General features: G+C 50.2%; 1 protein-coding gene across 4 annotated transcripts; it reads right to left on the minus strand.

Annotated features, from left to right (window-relative positions):
- Nucleotides 1-6,714: 6,714 nt before the first annotated feature.
- LOC123048665 (uncharacterized) lies at nucleotides 6,715-9,140 on the minus strand. Of its 4 annotated transcripts, none has more exons than XR_006423353.1 (3): nucleotides 8,496-9,132; nucleotides 8,263-8,412; nucleotides 6,715-7,026 (listed from the first exon to the last, which is right to left on the minus strand). XR_006423353.1 is itself a non-coding variant. In XM_044471714.1 (3 exons), exons 1-3 carry the CDS (start codon nucleotides 9,076-9,078, stop codon nucleotides 6,999-7,001), a joined length of 720 nt encoding a protein of 239 aa, XP_044327649.1. In that variant the 5' UTR covers nucleotides 9,079-9,140; the 3' UTR covers nucleotides 6,715-6,998. The 4 variants fall into 4 exon arrangements, 2 of the variants coding, with proteins under 2 accessions (XP_044327649.1, XP_044327650.1); XM_044471714.1 differs by having other exon boundaries at nucleotides 8,263-8,371; nucleotides 8,496-9,140; XR_006423354.1 differs by lacking the exon at nucleotides 6,715-7,026 and adding an exon at nucleotides 7,039-8,180 and having other exon boundaries at nucleotides 8,496-9,131.
- Nucleotides 9,141-15,297: the final 6,157 nt, after the last annotated feature.

Consider the following 15,297-nt stretch of genomic DNA (forward strand, 5'->3'; position numbering starts at 1 on the left):
TTGGACTTTTTTTTTGCGGGAAGAGGTGAGTGGTCATCCAGAGGCGTTGACTCCCTTGCTTTTGCGACGAAGCTGCACCAATCCGTCCCAACTGTTATTTCTACTGCAGAAACGAACCAAACGCGAAAATCCTCCCTTAATACAATCTTTTCTTCTTGAAAAAATGCTTGATCTATTCATCTTCAATCATGACAGTACAACGAATACTAGAAATAATAAAAATACCGCCTGGCGATGACTACAAGCACTGAAGCGATCAGAAGGCGCGTCATCGTCATCGCCCCTCCATCGCCGGAGTCGGGCACAACTTGTTGCAGTAGACAATCGGAAAGTCATCATGCTAAGGCCCCGTGGGAACAGTGCACAAGAACAGCAACCGCCGCAGATGAAGAATAACATAGATCAAAAGGATCCAACCCGAAGATACACGAACGTAGACGAATAACGACGAGATCCAAGCAAATCCACCAATGATAGATCTGCCGGAGACACACCTCCACACGCCCACCAACGGTGCTAGAGGCACCACTGAAACGGGGGCCAGGCGGGGAGACCTTTATTCCATCTTCAGGGAGCCGATGTCGTCTCGTCTTCCTAAGCAGGACACAAACCCAAGCAAAACTGAAAGAAACGACTAAAAATGGAGCCCTCCCGCCGGCCCTTGCCGAGATCCACCATGCCCCCATGGCCCTAAGGCCACGGAGAGGAGGCGGATCTACGGCGATACCGGCGGGAGGCAAAAACCATAGCTTTTTTTTGGAGGAGGCGGCGGCAGCTAGAGATGAGCTCGGGCCGCGGTCATCCCCTTAATGCAATTGCGGTGGTGTTAGGATACCAATTTCATTTCTATAGGGTGTATATACGCTCCTCATGATCATTGTCACATAGTGTTAGGCTGGAGAATAAATATGCATGCATAAATTTGCCGACACGGTAAATACACACATTAAATAGCCTCATTCACTTGTGATGAACTTTGGGAACAGTTTTCAACTTGTTTATCTTAAGATTGACCAAGTTTATAAAAAAAATACTTACAAGTATTCACAACAGTGAATATTAGTGATCTAAAATGCCATATACTTGTTTACAGAGGGAGTATGAAAATACGTACTTTATTATGAATCTAATAAAACTAATTTGGTGTTTTAAATGTCTGGTCAGACCTAAAAAAAGTTTGACTTAGGACGAACCTGAAACTTCAAAAACTTTTGAGAGGACCGATTACTGCAAAAACGAACCAAACAGAGAAAATTCTCCCCTATTTTTGCAAACATTTTAGAGTGACAAGACAGCTTAAAATCATCATATCCACAATCACCAACATACAAAATTTCAGTAGACTGGTAGTAAGAAACTTGTGTGATAAAAGACTGCATTACAAAATCCCTAACCGGAAACATCTAAAGTGAGACTCTTTATTATTGCTGTCGCGTTCCACATTGCGGAGAATGATAATCATGTGTGTTGAACCATCATAGCTAATCCCTCGATCTAGGTGTATAAGTCATCTTAGGTTGTGCATCACGACCAAGGTGAAGGGGAAAACGAGAGAATTTAATGTTTTATTGCTAATTAATAGCATTGCATGCAATAAACTAACCATTGCACGCCGTGTTTGGTAGTCTAAAGTCATTGAAAGCATGCATGACCCACATCTCTTATTGATTGATATGTCACGAAACAAGAAACAGGGTGGGAGTTAATGTACCGCGCTAGTGTTTTGAGATTATTTGGTTTTCGTAAGGTGACTTTATACACCTAGATGGAGGGAGTAAGAAACACCTAAACCGAAGCGTGCTCAAAACACATATTGCATAGAGTGGAAGAAAGAAGCAAACCTAGACAAGTGGCACCCGTCATGCAACTCCCCCTAAAAAAGTTTCTTCAGTAAGGGCACCGCCCCCTCAGGTTTGGCATGTAGCTTCGTTGGTGTTGTTGTGCTCTTATTTATTAAGCTATCACTAACAAACAAAAAGATCCGTGGGCCTTTCGAAACAATTGACGCAAAGCCACCACCAGGCCCATGCACCAGGCGGCGCGGCCGTGGTAACGGGCGGCTGCTTGATTGTGCCCCCATCGCTTCCGCCACCAAAGCAAGCATCTCAAAGATGCCGGCCATGACGAACATCATCACAATGGCCACGTCAACGAGAAGCGTGACGATCTCCAGAATGTCCTTCACGACAAGCTCAATTGCCTCCTTCCATGATCTGTTCTGCTTCGTTGCGTGGGCGTCGACCGCCGGGGTCGGCATCTGGGGCGACGAGAAGGGAGGCAGCGTGGTGGACCGAGCCGAGGCAGCTGTAGGATGTGCTGGCGGAGCCCAGGACGACGACGGCGGTGCCAGAGCTGGCACCTTGCCATGCCTCGCCTTCTTGCGAAGGCTGGTGCCGGCGCCGGTGAAGAGGAGGCGCAGTTGCCGGCGGAGGCACCGCCGCCGCTCAAGAGGTCCATGCCCTTAGCCACTGGGCTCGTCGGCGTGGCCTGAGGTGGCTGGATGAATTTCGTCTGGCTTTTTGAAGCCTACTTTGAAATGTATGCGGGTAGGATCGGATGGCCAGCTCTCACGTTAGCGTTCATGGACTAGTCCTCTTGGCTCTCGTGGAGAGATACAGTGTCCGGTTTAGAGTTGAAAAATGCACGAAGTGTATCTTTTCAACTCGGCACCAATTTTAGTCCAGTGCTGTCTCATCGTTATCTTAGGTTCCTACGGTTCCCATAGCGTCTCTGCACAGAGCGGAAAAGCATGTCCAGACAGTCACTGAAGTTCTCTCATTATGCAATGCGCCCGCAAGCTGCAACCATCGTTCCATGCTTGCTCATGTGTCCGCTGCAATGTGCGCGGAGGCTCAGCTGGTTCTCAACCTTATCAGGCAGAAGCCTCCCACCAAGATGACGTGTGGGCTGACGCATCTCATTGCATTCAGCATCCACAGGCCACGGCACGCCGCCGCCTCGACAGTACCATGGCACATGTTGAGATAGGAACAGGTCACAAGAATCATTCAATCGGTCAGTCCCAGAGCCGCTCAGTGCACTGTGAAGCGATGCCTGTGGAGTGATTCAGTGGAGCCGATGGACCAGCGCGCTGCAGTGCCACGGCCACCTGGCTTTCGTTCGGCCGGCAGCGCGCTGCCGCCGTCGTCCTTGCCCACGACGTGGCGTGTTTATTCTGTCTGTCGGGGTCCAGACGGATGCACAGAGCTTTCAGTATCAGCAGCAATGGTATCTCCACACTGTTTTCTCTTGACATGCAAACTACGGCCAAAGTCAGAAGAAATTTCTGCTTGAAATTTCGGCAGCATAACACGTTGGTAGCCAAATATGTGAGAATCATAACAATTATGTATGGTATTATAACTGACATGTCATATACATATATGTGTGTGAGCAGAATGCTTTGCCTCCTCCTGCCATCATACCTACCAGGACTTTCATCTCTAAGAGCTAGCTAGCTACTTGCTACTCCAATGCATCATTCCTACCAAGAGCTATCACTTATTTGTCATTGTTCACAATTCTGAAAAAACAACTAACTAATCTTGTCGAACGACAACCAACGGGTCACCTCAGGCTTCACCACCCTTCTTTAGTGACACCACGAGCTAAGGAGAGCCAGCCACCATCATCAACTTCCCTGTCGCTGCTACCTGGACAGAGAGAGAAAAAACAAGATTATCAAACCCTAGCAAAACTGAAAAAAAAAACGACTAAAAACGGAGCCCTCCCGCCGCCCCTTTCCGAGATCCACCACGCCTCCATGGCCCTAGGGCCACCTAAGAGAAGGTGGATCTGCGGTAGCACCGACGAAAGGCAGAAACCCTAGCTTTTTTTTTGAAGGAGGAGGAGGAGGCGACGGCTAGAGATGAGCCTGTGCCGCGGTCATCCCCTTAATGCAACTGCGGAGGTGTTAGAAAACCAATTTCATTTCTATAGCATGTATGTACGCTCCGCAGGATCATTGTCACATAGTGTTGGGCTGGAGAGTAAATATGCATGGCATAAATTCGCTGACACAGTAAATACACACACTAAATAGCCTCATTCACTTGTGATAAACTTTGGGAACAATTTCAACCAACAAGTAAGAGGGTGCTTGGATACTTTTAGTCTCATGACTAAAAGTAGTGGGACTAAAACTTGCTAGCCACACCCATGCTTGGATCTAAGTACTAAAAAGACTAAAATCAAGTTAATGAGCATTTATTATCCTCCAAACCCTTCAATCCAGAACTCGCCCGTGTTAAAGGAGAGGAGTTAAATGAGAAGAGACAGGACTAATCCACATTTTAGTAAGGGTACCCTTGACTAAAAAAATTTAGTCTCAAGACTAGTTTTAGCCCCTCTTTAGTCAGGGGTGCTTGGAACTTTAGCCTCTTAAAGAGACTATTTTTAGTCAGACTAAAATAAGTCCCTTGGATCCAAGCACCCTCTAAGCAAGAAATAACACAAATAATATGGGCTTGTGACACATGATTTAACATGAAAAAACTTTCTCAACTTCAGAAGTAAAAAACTACGGTTGTGGACCGATCGATCCACACAACTGCACTATGAGAATGATGAGCACAAAGTCTTCTTTAAAACTTCTAGAGAGATTTACAACACACTCTTCACGTTGCCAACTGGCAACAGCGACAACAACCACTACAAAAGACAAGTTTTGAGCAAACCAGAGTTTACATAGCTTCCGTCCCCTTCAGTGTTTTGGAAACTGGTCTTAAAGCGCTGAACCAAACAACGTTAAATTTGGCAGACAAGTAGACGCACGAGTTCCTGGGATCCCCTCAAAATTTCAGCTCAATCGGACACTGTTTGACTACCCAAGCTGTTCGTCTCCTTAAACTACTCTGTTCCGAAATTGCAACAGTCCGAACTGACAGAACCACTCTTAAATCTGATGCTCCACTGGTCCAATCCTACTGTATGAATTTTGTCCGGTTTATTCAAGTCTGCTTTGCAATGTATGTGGATAGGGTCGGATGGCCATCTCTCACGTCAGTGTTCACGGACTGGTCCTACTCGCTCTTGCGAAGTGATACGGTGTCCGGTTTAGGGTTGTAAATGCACGAAGTGTATCTTTTCAACCTGGCACCAATTATCGTCTCTCATCGTTATCCTAGCTTCGTACAATTCTCTAGCGTCTCTACACACAGCGGAAAGTACAGTATGCCCAGGCAAGACAGTCACTGAAGTTCTCCCACCAAGATGACGTGTGCGCTGACGGATCTCATTGTATTCAGCATCCACAGGCCACGGCACGCAGCCGCCTCGACAGTACCATAGCATGTTGAGATAGGAACAGCACGAGAATCAATCAGTCAGTCGGTCCCAGAACAGTGTGAAGTGTGAGTACGCCGATGGAGTCGATGATCAGCCGCGTCGCCAATCGTAGGCAGGCGACGTGTGATTCAGTGGAGCGGATGGACCACCGCACTGCAGTACCACGGCGACCAGTAAATCTCCACGCCTGCTGCGTCGCTCGGGAGCCGTTGCTTTCATTTTGCCGGCAGCCCCTCGCCGCCGTCGTCCTTGCCCACGACGTGGCGTACTTATTCTGTCCGTCGTGTTCCGGACGGATGCACGGAGCTTTCAGTATGAGCAGTAGTGGTATCTCCACACTGTTTCTCTCGACACACAAACTAAGTACGGTCCATAAAAGATACTGTGTCCATTTGGAGATCGGCACCGTACCCAGAAAGAAGCACAAAATTGGCAAACCATCTCCACGGCAACAGCATATTTTGTAACAACTCACTAACGAATGCCCGTGTGTTCTGGAGCTTTTTTTTTTTTTTTGATAAACAGAGCTTTACCTATTCTGAACATTTGCTGATGAACAGCTGCTGTAGAAATGACCTGAAAGTTCTGCACATCACGGTCAAAGGTCTCAGACAGGCAACCAAAGCATATTAAGTTTGCTGATTAACAATGGCGAGTAAGAGAATACCGCGGATGCGCGAAAACAGAATACCTTGACCAACTGAATTGTTCTTCAGAGAAATTCAACGCTACTTCTGGTTAGTTTGTTCCTCCTTTTTGCACGTCACTAGAATCTTCAAACAAGCGTGTCTGCCAATTTCATTTTATTTATCTACTGCCTATCTAGTATAGTCTACTAGTTAAAACAGCCCATGTTATACGTTCCATCAGAAGCCAACTGATAAGAAAAGTACTAATAATTTAGGTTGCTTCATTATTTTAAGAGGAAGATTAGGTAGATCTCGACAAGGATTTGGAGCCGACAGGGCCCAGATTTGGTGACCTAAGTGTGCTTAGCTATTAGCTTAGAGACGACTCAAATGTCTAGGAGGCATCACCGATTACATGGTGCTCCCTGATCTGACCTTGTTCGTTTATGTTTGTCTCTACAAAGTGAGTGCCTACATACACAATCAATGAACACTGGAGCAGAAAGGGAGAGGAGCCCATGGTGGCCATGAAAGGGCAAGCTTTGCTCTTCTAGATTAGCAAAAGACACCTTTCACAAGGGAGAGGAAGAAGAGAAAAGGACCTAGTTTGGTATGCTTGCCAAAGATGTTAGAGCTGACTCACAGGAAATTTGAAGAACACTTGAATTTGTGATTTGTAAAAATTCCAGTGTTGTGAACATGGCCTAAATTTAACCGATCCTTGCAGGTTACAAGACGCCATGGACTGATCAAGGATGAAAATCTTGTGTGTTCTAATGGCCTAGAGCTACTCCCTCCGTCCCAAAATACTTGGAAGTTCTAGGTTTGTCCCAAATAAACCTTTTGTAAGTTTCAACAAATTAAGGAAAAATACACCAATATTTACAATACCAAATTAGCTTCATTACTTCAGCCATCTGTACATACATTATGCATGTGGTAGCAACATAAATAAACCCTGAGAACGATGGCAAGCCATTTCGCACTCCAAGCGCAAGTAGCAACAGAGATGTAGCAGGAGACTGTTTCCTCCTATCGCAGCACCAGGCGGGCGGGCATCCAGTTTTTGATCTTGCAACAACACTACGACCTTGACAGGACACCTTTGGAGCTGCGATCGGGTCGAGCAAGATACACTCAGGGTTGCCAGCCATTGTATGATAAATCACTAGAGACTAACCATATGTATGCCATTGTATGATACACTCAGTTGTGTATGCATCAATTTCTCCCAAAAACAACAGGGTTGTACCAATGGTGTCTTGGAACCTCTCCAACAAGCCCCATAAAAAACTCCCCCCAAAAGTGGTTTTACAGGGTGTCCATAAACATCTCCCCTAAAACCAATTTTTTCCTATGTCACTATAAACTAATAAACAAATGGCCTATGTAGGGCTGAAATCAGAGAGAATACGAGCGGAGGGTAGTGAAACCATGTCCGCGACAATATTTTTCTCGGATTCGGAGACAGAGCGGATAGCGCCCGGATACGAATACAGAATCGGAGCCTACGGGTATGAATACGGAGCAAATACCGGACGAATATGGTTCGGTCACGGACATTTTGTCGGATGTATGTCGCGTTGAAACAGACGGTAGGAAACCTTCATAATAATATAACATATCTTTACTAATTCATAATTTCATTCTTAGTCAGCAAAGCGGCTACAAAAATAAATTATTGATGATTTCATACAAGCCTTACCTAGAGGTCATTAAAATATATTTTTTTGCCAACGACTGCAAAATAAATTATTCATAAGCTGCTACTAAATTAATTTTGGCCGTGAACAACATCTTGGTGCCTATGACGGATGTGATTCACAAACGGGCTAGTGCCCCTATGAGCATCAGCTCAAGCTCGACCGTACTCGATCTTCATACGGACACTAACTCGTTTGTGCATATGCAGCTCGAGTTGATCCTCACAGGCGCACTGGCTCATTTGTGAATCACATCCATCATAGGAACCCAGATGTTTTTCACGGACAAAATTAATTTAAGGGATTTTGTATTAGGAGGTTCCATTTTGCCCCTCTTTGTACAAAGAAGTTATTACTATACTTAGAGGCCGTTCGTAATCTCTCCGCTCCTAACTCCGCTGCGGAGCAGAGTGCAATTTTTGCGAGCGGCCAGATGGGCGCTCCGCCCGCTCCGCTCCTTGGCAAAGGAGCAGACTATTGCCGAACAGAACCTTATTCAACTAGATGCGAGAGATGTCACATTCTTGCTTCAAACAAACCCAAAGGTCAAAAAACAAAATACCTGTGCCACCACAAGCATATGCCGTCAATAAAGAAAACCTCAACCCACAACTATACAGACAAAAGGAGTAAACCATACTCACATCAAGCATGTGATCCAAGAACGGTATCCCTGTGCTGCAGTCTGCCAGGCCGGACATGCACATTCGTCTCCTTTGTTACCCTCTTGACCTCTTGACAAGCAAGGCAAGACTGAAGATTTCGAACGCAATAAGAAGACGCTAGTAGGGAAACTGAACGACACAAAGTAGATGATCATATACATGAAGCTGCAAATCAGACATGGTAGAAATCAAATCAATGGCACAGAAACAACCTGTGTAGTCTTCAGGCGCCACCGGAGGGCCGTTCACGCCGACGCCGCCGGCAGACATGACAGCGTCCTCAGGCGAAGCAACGGCCCGCACGGCCGAGCGGGGAAGGAGACCCCGGCTCCTGTCCTCGCCGAGGATCTGGGGAACGGAGAGGCCCGCTCGGGGTGTAGTCGGGAGAGGGACGGGGAGACGAATGGCGCGGTGGTCATCAGCGAGAGCCCGAGCGAAATCCAGCGGGACTAGGCTGGGGTTGGAGCTAATGACTGGGCAATTCGGGCGAAGCTGCACTGAGCCTGAGCTCGAGCTCGGATCGAATACGCCCGGCAACAGCGCGGCGACGGGACGGAATCCGAAGCTGGGGAAGGCGAGGTGGGGCTGCCGAGAGAGGAGGGGCGGTGTCGAGCCCGGAGAACCTCGTCGGGGTCGGCGGCGGCGGAGTGTGCTCGCCGGAGGAGGAACAAGGGTCGTCAGCGGCAGCCAGGCCCGGCCCTGAATGGCAGGAGGGCCGGTCGTCCCGGGCCCCCAGCCTGGGTATTGACGTCGGACTGGCCCATTCGAGCGATTTCTTTCTTGTAAAGGGCCCATCCACGAGTTAGTAGCAGGCTAGCAGCGCATGCTCCCCTAGAAAAAAAAAAGACTAGCACCAAGCAACTTGCTAGCGGCTTTGGTTCTGTGGAATATGTACACGTACATAGGTCTGGGTTCTGTATGCAGTACCTGTAGTATCTGTCTCCCTCTGTATGTACGTGTATCTTAGGAGACAAGATATCGGTCGCACCCCTTGTACCTATATATATGTGCCCAGTGCACGATCAATCAATTATCGATGTACCAAATCATTCTCTACATGGTATCTATCGCAAGTCGATCTTCCAGCTTCCGCTAACCCTAGCCGCCGCCTCGAGCGGCCGCCGCCGCCACGACATCCCGCCGCCGCCGCCGCCACCACCCCTCCCCGCGCGCCACCTCCCCACCACGCGCCTCCACGCCGCGCCGCCTGCCTCCCGCCGCCGCGCCGCCTCTCCTTAGCCGCGCCGCCGCCTCCCTCCCCACGATCTCATCACCATGTCTTCCAACGCCTCCACCTACTCCAACCCCTTCACCGTCGACCCTGCCGAGATCCGCGACATCAACGTCCATGCACGCGTCCCCGTGACCCTCGACGCCTCCAACTCCACGCACTTCGCGTGGAAGACGTACTTCACGCTGCTCTTCCGCGAGAACAATCTCGTGGATCACGTGGATGGCACCGTGGACTCCCGCACCATGGTGGACGACGCCGAGTGGACCGCGATCGACGCCACGATCATCCGGTGGTTCTTCACCATCATCTCCAAGGACTTGTTCCACACGGTCGTGACCGCCGGCGACGACGCCCGCGCCTTGTGGGTCAAGCTGAACGGCCTCTTCACCGACAACACGCTTCAGCGCCGCATTTTTTTGCAGCAGGAATTTTTTGACTGTCACCAGGATGAACAGTCCATTGATGACTACTGCCGCCGCCTGAAGACGTTGGCGGACGAGTTCCGTGACATTGGAGCCAAGGTGGACGACGACCTCCTCCTTAGCACGCTCACCGCCGGCCTCAACGAGGACTTCGGCAACGCCGCCTCTAACCTCACCTTGATGCCGGAGCCCTCCTTTCCCAAGTTTGTGGCGTACTTGAGGTTGGAGGAGCGCCGGATGAAGGGGGTCAAGAAGCGTGTGCAGCACCACGCCCTCGCCACAGGCACCTCCCGCGGCGCCCCTCCACCGACCGCCCCACCCGCGCCGCGCCAGCAGCCGCCGCCACCAGCCTCCGGGGTACTTCCCCCTCCCTCCCGCGCCTCCCACTGCCCCCCAGCAGCCGGGTGGCGGGCGCCGCGGTAACCGCCGCGGGGGCGGCCGCAAGCAGCAACAGGCGCCGGGGGGGCGTCAGCAGCAGCAGGTGACTTCCCCATGGACGTACGGCACCAACCCGTGAACCGGCGTCGTCCACGCCTACTCCATGCCGGTCCCTCGGGCTCCGGCTCCGGGCATCCTTGGACCCCGCCCGGCGGGTCACCAGGCCCTCTTCGCCGGGCAGAACGCCGCTCCCTACAGCGGCTATGGTGCCGCCCCCCGCCGGCGCTCGCCTACGGGTCCGCGCCGGCCTATAGCGCCGCCACCGCGCCGGCCTATGGGGTCGCGCCCTCCTACGGCGTCGCCGCCGCTCCGGCCTTCGGGGCTGCTCCCGCGCCGGCCTACGAAGGGTTCTACCCTTCTCAGGCGCCGCCGCCGTGGGACCCGGCCTTGCTCGCTGCACTGCACTCCGCCCCGTCACCGAGCTCCTATGGTGGCGGCACTACTAGGAAAAGGGCTATAGATGGAATGGCCACTAATGGCGCACCAGACATGTGGTGCGCCATTAGTGCGAAAGACACTAATGGCGCACCAGACAAACGGTGCGCCATTAGTAACAATTTTTTTTTTATTTTGCCGGACATACTAATGGCGCACCAGGACATAGTGCGCCATTACTAGTTGTAACTAGTAATGGCGCATCAGCAACATAGTGCGCCACTAAAATATTTTTTTTATTTTTTACTTTTTTGCAAAACTACTAATGGCGCACCTGGTGCAGTGCGCCATTACTAGTTTAAGCTAGTAATGGCGCACTGCTCCCCGTGCGCCATTAGTGTATATTTGATGGACACTTGATCTCGATCCCCCTCCATCTCGATCGCTATCCCACCTCGCCAGATCCGGTCCCCCTCGCCGCCGAGCACCCCCTGCACCCTCTACCCCGCTCCACCGGGCGCCGCCGCCGACCCCCTGCACCCTCCCCCGCTCCACCGCCGCCGACGACCCACCGCACCCTTCCCTGCTCCACCGCCGCCGCCGACGACCCACTGCACCCTCCCCGCTCCACCGCCGCCGACGACCCACCGCACCCTAGCTCCCCTGCTCCACCGCCGCCGATGACCCACCGCACCCTCCCCGGCCCGCTCCACCGCCGCCGACGACCCCCTGCACCCTCTCCGCCTGCTCCACCGTCACAAATGAATGCTATAGCTAATTCCTCCCTCTCCCTCGCCAGTTCCCCTTCGTCCCTCTCCCCCGCGCCAGTTCCTCTCCGTCCGCTCCCAATCCGCGCCCCCGCCGCCTCCCTCTCCCCATCCTCCCCTCCGACCCCACCCCACTCTCGCCAGAGCAGCGCCGCAGGGCCGACACCAACCTCGCCCTCGCCCGCGCGCGCCGCAACCTCCGCCTCGCATTCAACAGCTACACATTCTACACCGAGGACAAGGACATGAAGAGCGATGGTTATCAGAACTCCGGGGTAACGATGGAATCCTACACCGGTAACGACAAGGACAGAGCACCCCCCGCAACCCCCCACGACCCACCGCACCCTCCCCCGCTCCACCGCCGCCGAGCACCCCCCGCACCCTGTTTTTATAAAAATTATTACTGTTTTTATAAAAAAATATTACTGTTATGATTTAAACAAGTTTCAACATATTTAAACACAAATAAATATCAAACAACATTTTAAATGCATTTTTTATAAAAATTATTACTATTTTTATAAAAAAATATTACTGTTATGATTTAAACAAGTTTGAACATATTTAAACACAAATAAATATCAAACAGCATTTTAAATGCATAAAAAAATTGGGGAGCCTGGGAATCGAACCCAGGACCTCCTAGTGTGTGTGCTGCGTGCTGACCAGTCAGGCTAGTGGGCGTGTTATGATGGAGATAGGGTTAGGTGGGATATAACCTGACCAGTCGGGCTAGTAAGTAAAACAAAATTCTAATGGCGCACCAGGGGGAGGTGCGCCATTAGAATCGACGTACTTATGGCGCACCAGGGGGAGGTGCGCCATTAGAATTTTTATACTTGTTCCCCTCGCACTGTCGCCTCCCTCCCTCTCTCGCTCGCCAGATCCCCCACTCCTCGACCCCAACCGTACGCCGCCGCCCCCTTGCTCCGCCCCCTCCGTCCGCCGCGCCGGCGAGCGCGGCCCCGACGCGCCCATCCCGCCTGCCCCTGCCGTGCTCCGCCACCGGCCCCTGCTCTCCTTCGACCGCGGCGAGCGAGGACCCGGAAGAGCTCGGATCCCGACGGCGACCCCTTCGCCGACCCCGACCCCGACCCCTCCGGCGACCAGGTACCTCTCCTCCTTCCTCCTTCCTCCCTCTCTCCACCATTCCCCATTCCCTCCCACCTGTCCAGCGCCGACTCCATCACCATGGACTGACTCCCTCGCAGTCGAGATCCGCCCCGTCGACGTCTAGCAGCCCAGCTCGACCTCCAGCCACTCCAGCTCCCTGGTGCGCCAAAAAGGTGGCAGCTCGTAGCCTCGTACATTGCTTTCAGTATGGGTGTAGAATCTCTAGCAGATAGTTCACTAGTATAACAACAATGGTCATTGTTTAGTATTTGGCACTTCTGTTTAGGTTAAAACAATGTTATTTTTTTGTTCTTTTGCAAAGATTAGAGTGCAGCAGCCCTGTAGATTGTGATTAATTACTATATGATTCAGTTCTAAATATTTTGTTTTATGATCCCAGTGCAAAGGAATTCATATTTTAGTTTATATATGTCTATGTAGTGTGTTGTGAAGGCAAAGTTTGAGAAGTGGTGGTGTCGCAGAGCAATCCTCTCCCTTGACAGGTACAATGTCCACTCTTCCACATGTCTTAGTTTTTTAATGCAATTGCTTCATTGCCATATTACATCATTAACTGTTATATATTCCAAATCGTGCAAAACTTCAATAGGGCAAACCTTATGTGATGATACAGGTTGTTAGTTGCTACTAGAAAGTGTTGAGAGATATTAAAGCGGTGTAACAATTGCTGTCGGGTTTAGCAACTGATATCTTCTTCATCTCCTTTTGCACTGCTTACATGTAAGGTATTGTAGTTTAGGTGCTTCTTTCACCAGCTGCAAAACAATGCAGCTGGTGCTTGATGCATGTGTTAATGCTAGTAAGCTCCTGTTATGGGTCTCAAGCATGAATGTACCCCAAGATTTCTATTGGAACTGGACATGTGTTAATGCAATTAGGTGCTTCTTTCACCAACTGCAAAACAATGCAATTTCATACGTTTTCACCAGCTGCAAAACATCATAAAAATACCATTAGGTACTTCCGTAAACACAAAAATAGAAACAATGCAAGACATGGCTTGTCTCTGATCCTCTGTTTTCTTTTTTCATTGGTTGCATTTTGATCCTAAATGTCAATCAATAAGTCTATTATTAGGAATCAGCAAAGTTGATTATCTATTCTACATAATTTCTAATCTGATGTTTGCATTTCCTAACTGTAGCATTTTTTTTCTCAGACCAAGGCAAATGAAATCGACTAAAGAAAGAAATAGCATTTACCAATTACCACTAACCATGGCACTAATGTTTCACCTTAGATCATATGTTTGTTCTCTGATACACATGTGGGAAACCTTCTAAACAACAACCTATTAATGGTAGTTGTTCTTTGTATTGTGGAATACATCGCATGTTTTATAAATTGGGTCAGATGTATAATTAGTCGATGTATAATCGTGGTACTAATTGGTCTCTTCTGCTGCTTATCAGAGATGGGGGGAAGCAGCCACCGCCGCTCTGCCTCACGGAGTACGAGTTGGATGCTTTCGAGTTCTTCAGTATCATACTTGGGACTTCAGTATCAGCCACGAGGCAGGTATATAAAACGAGAGATCTCCCCTTCACCCATCTCATTATGATAACTCTGTTGTTTGCTACATCACTCCTTGTCCCAAATTGCAGAGGCTGCCTGACACTTTTATGAACATGCTGGGTGAAGATCCGCCACATAATGTGAAGCTCCGACAGGCCGGCAGCGGGGTTCGCAGGCTGTGGGACGTGGAGTTGGTGATCGAGGAGGGCCACATGTACCTGTGCCGTGGCTGGGAGAAGTTCTACAGTGCCTACGACCTACGGACCGGGTACTTTCTTCTCTTCAGGTACAACGATGACGCCACAATGCTCATCGTGAAGGTTTTCAACACGACTATGTGTCGCATGCGCTACACTGACGACGAAGATGCCAGTGCGTTCTGCCTCTTCTTATTCCTCTACATTTGGCTTTGTCTCACATCGATTGTTAACGGCCATTGTTGCATTTGGACAGGCAATGGGAGCAGCAGCAGCGACACTGGCTACAGCCAAAGCAGCAGCGATTATGGTTGTAGCAAAAGCAACAGCGATTCTGGCTTTAGCGAAAGCAGCAGCGATTCTGGCAGCAGCAAAGACAGCAAGAAGGATGATCCGGACTGGAGTGGGGGAGAAGAGGAGCAGAGTGGGCCGCTGCAGGATGACGATGGGCATCAGGCTGAGGATGACCTAGCGCTGGTGGTGGCTGACCAAGGGCAAGAGATGGTGGTGGCTGACCATGGGCAAGAGATGGTGGTGGCTGACCATGGGCAAGAGATGGTGGTGGCTGACCATGGGCAAGAGATGGTGGTGGCTGAGGATGACCTAGCGATGGTCGTGCCCGTCCTGCCTGAAGGTGGCCTCGCGATGGTGGTGGTGCCTGACAATGACCACGCACCGGTGGTGGCGCCGGCGATCCCACAGCTGGGCGACATGACCACGCCAATTGTGGTAGAAGACTACATCCCACAGCTGCCTCCACCGCCTCGCCGCTCTTGGCGCATCAGGCTGAGGAAGGAGAAGGAGAAGAACAATGAGAACTGAACTATGTGAAACTTTTGTAATATGGTGTTGGATGGATAACGATGTTGGATGAACAATGTGAAACTTTTGTAATATGTAACGATGGAACTATGGGTTGGCTATGTATG

The sequence above is a fragment of the Triticum aestivum genome, chromosome 2D (genome assembly GCF_018294505.1).
Source record: "Triticum aestivum cultivar Chinese Spring chromosome 2D, IWGSC CS RefSeq v2.1, whole genome shotgun sequence".
Lineage (NCBI taxonomy): Eukaryota > Viridiplantae > Streptophyta > Magnoliopsida > Poales > Poaceae > Triticum > Triticum aestivum.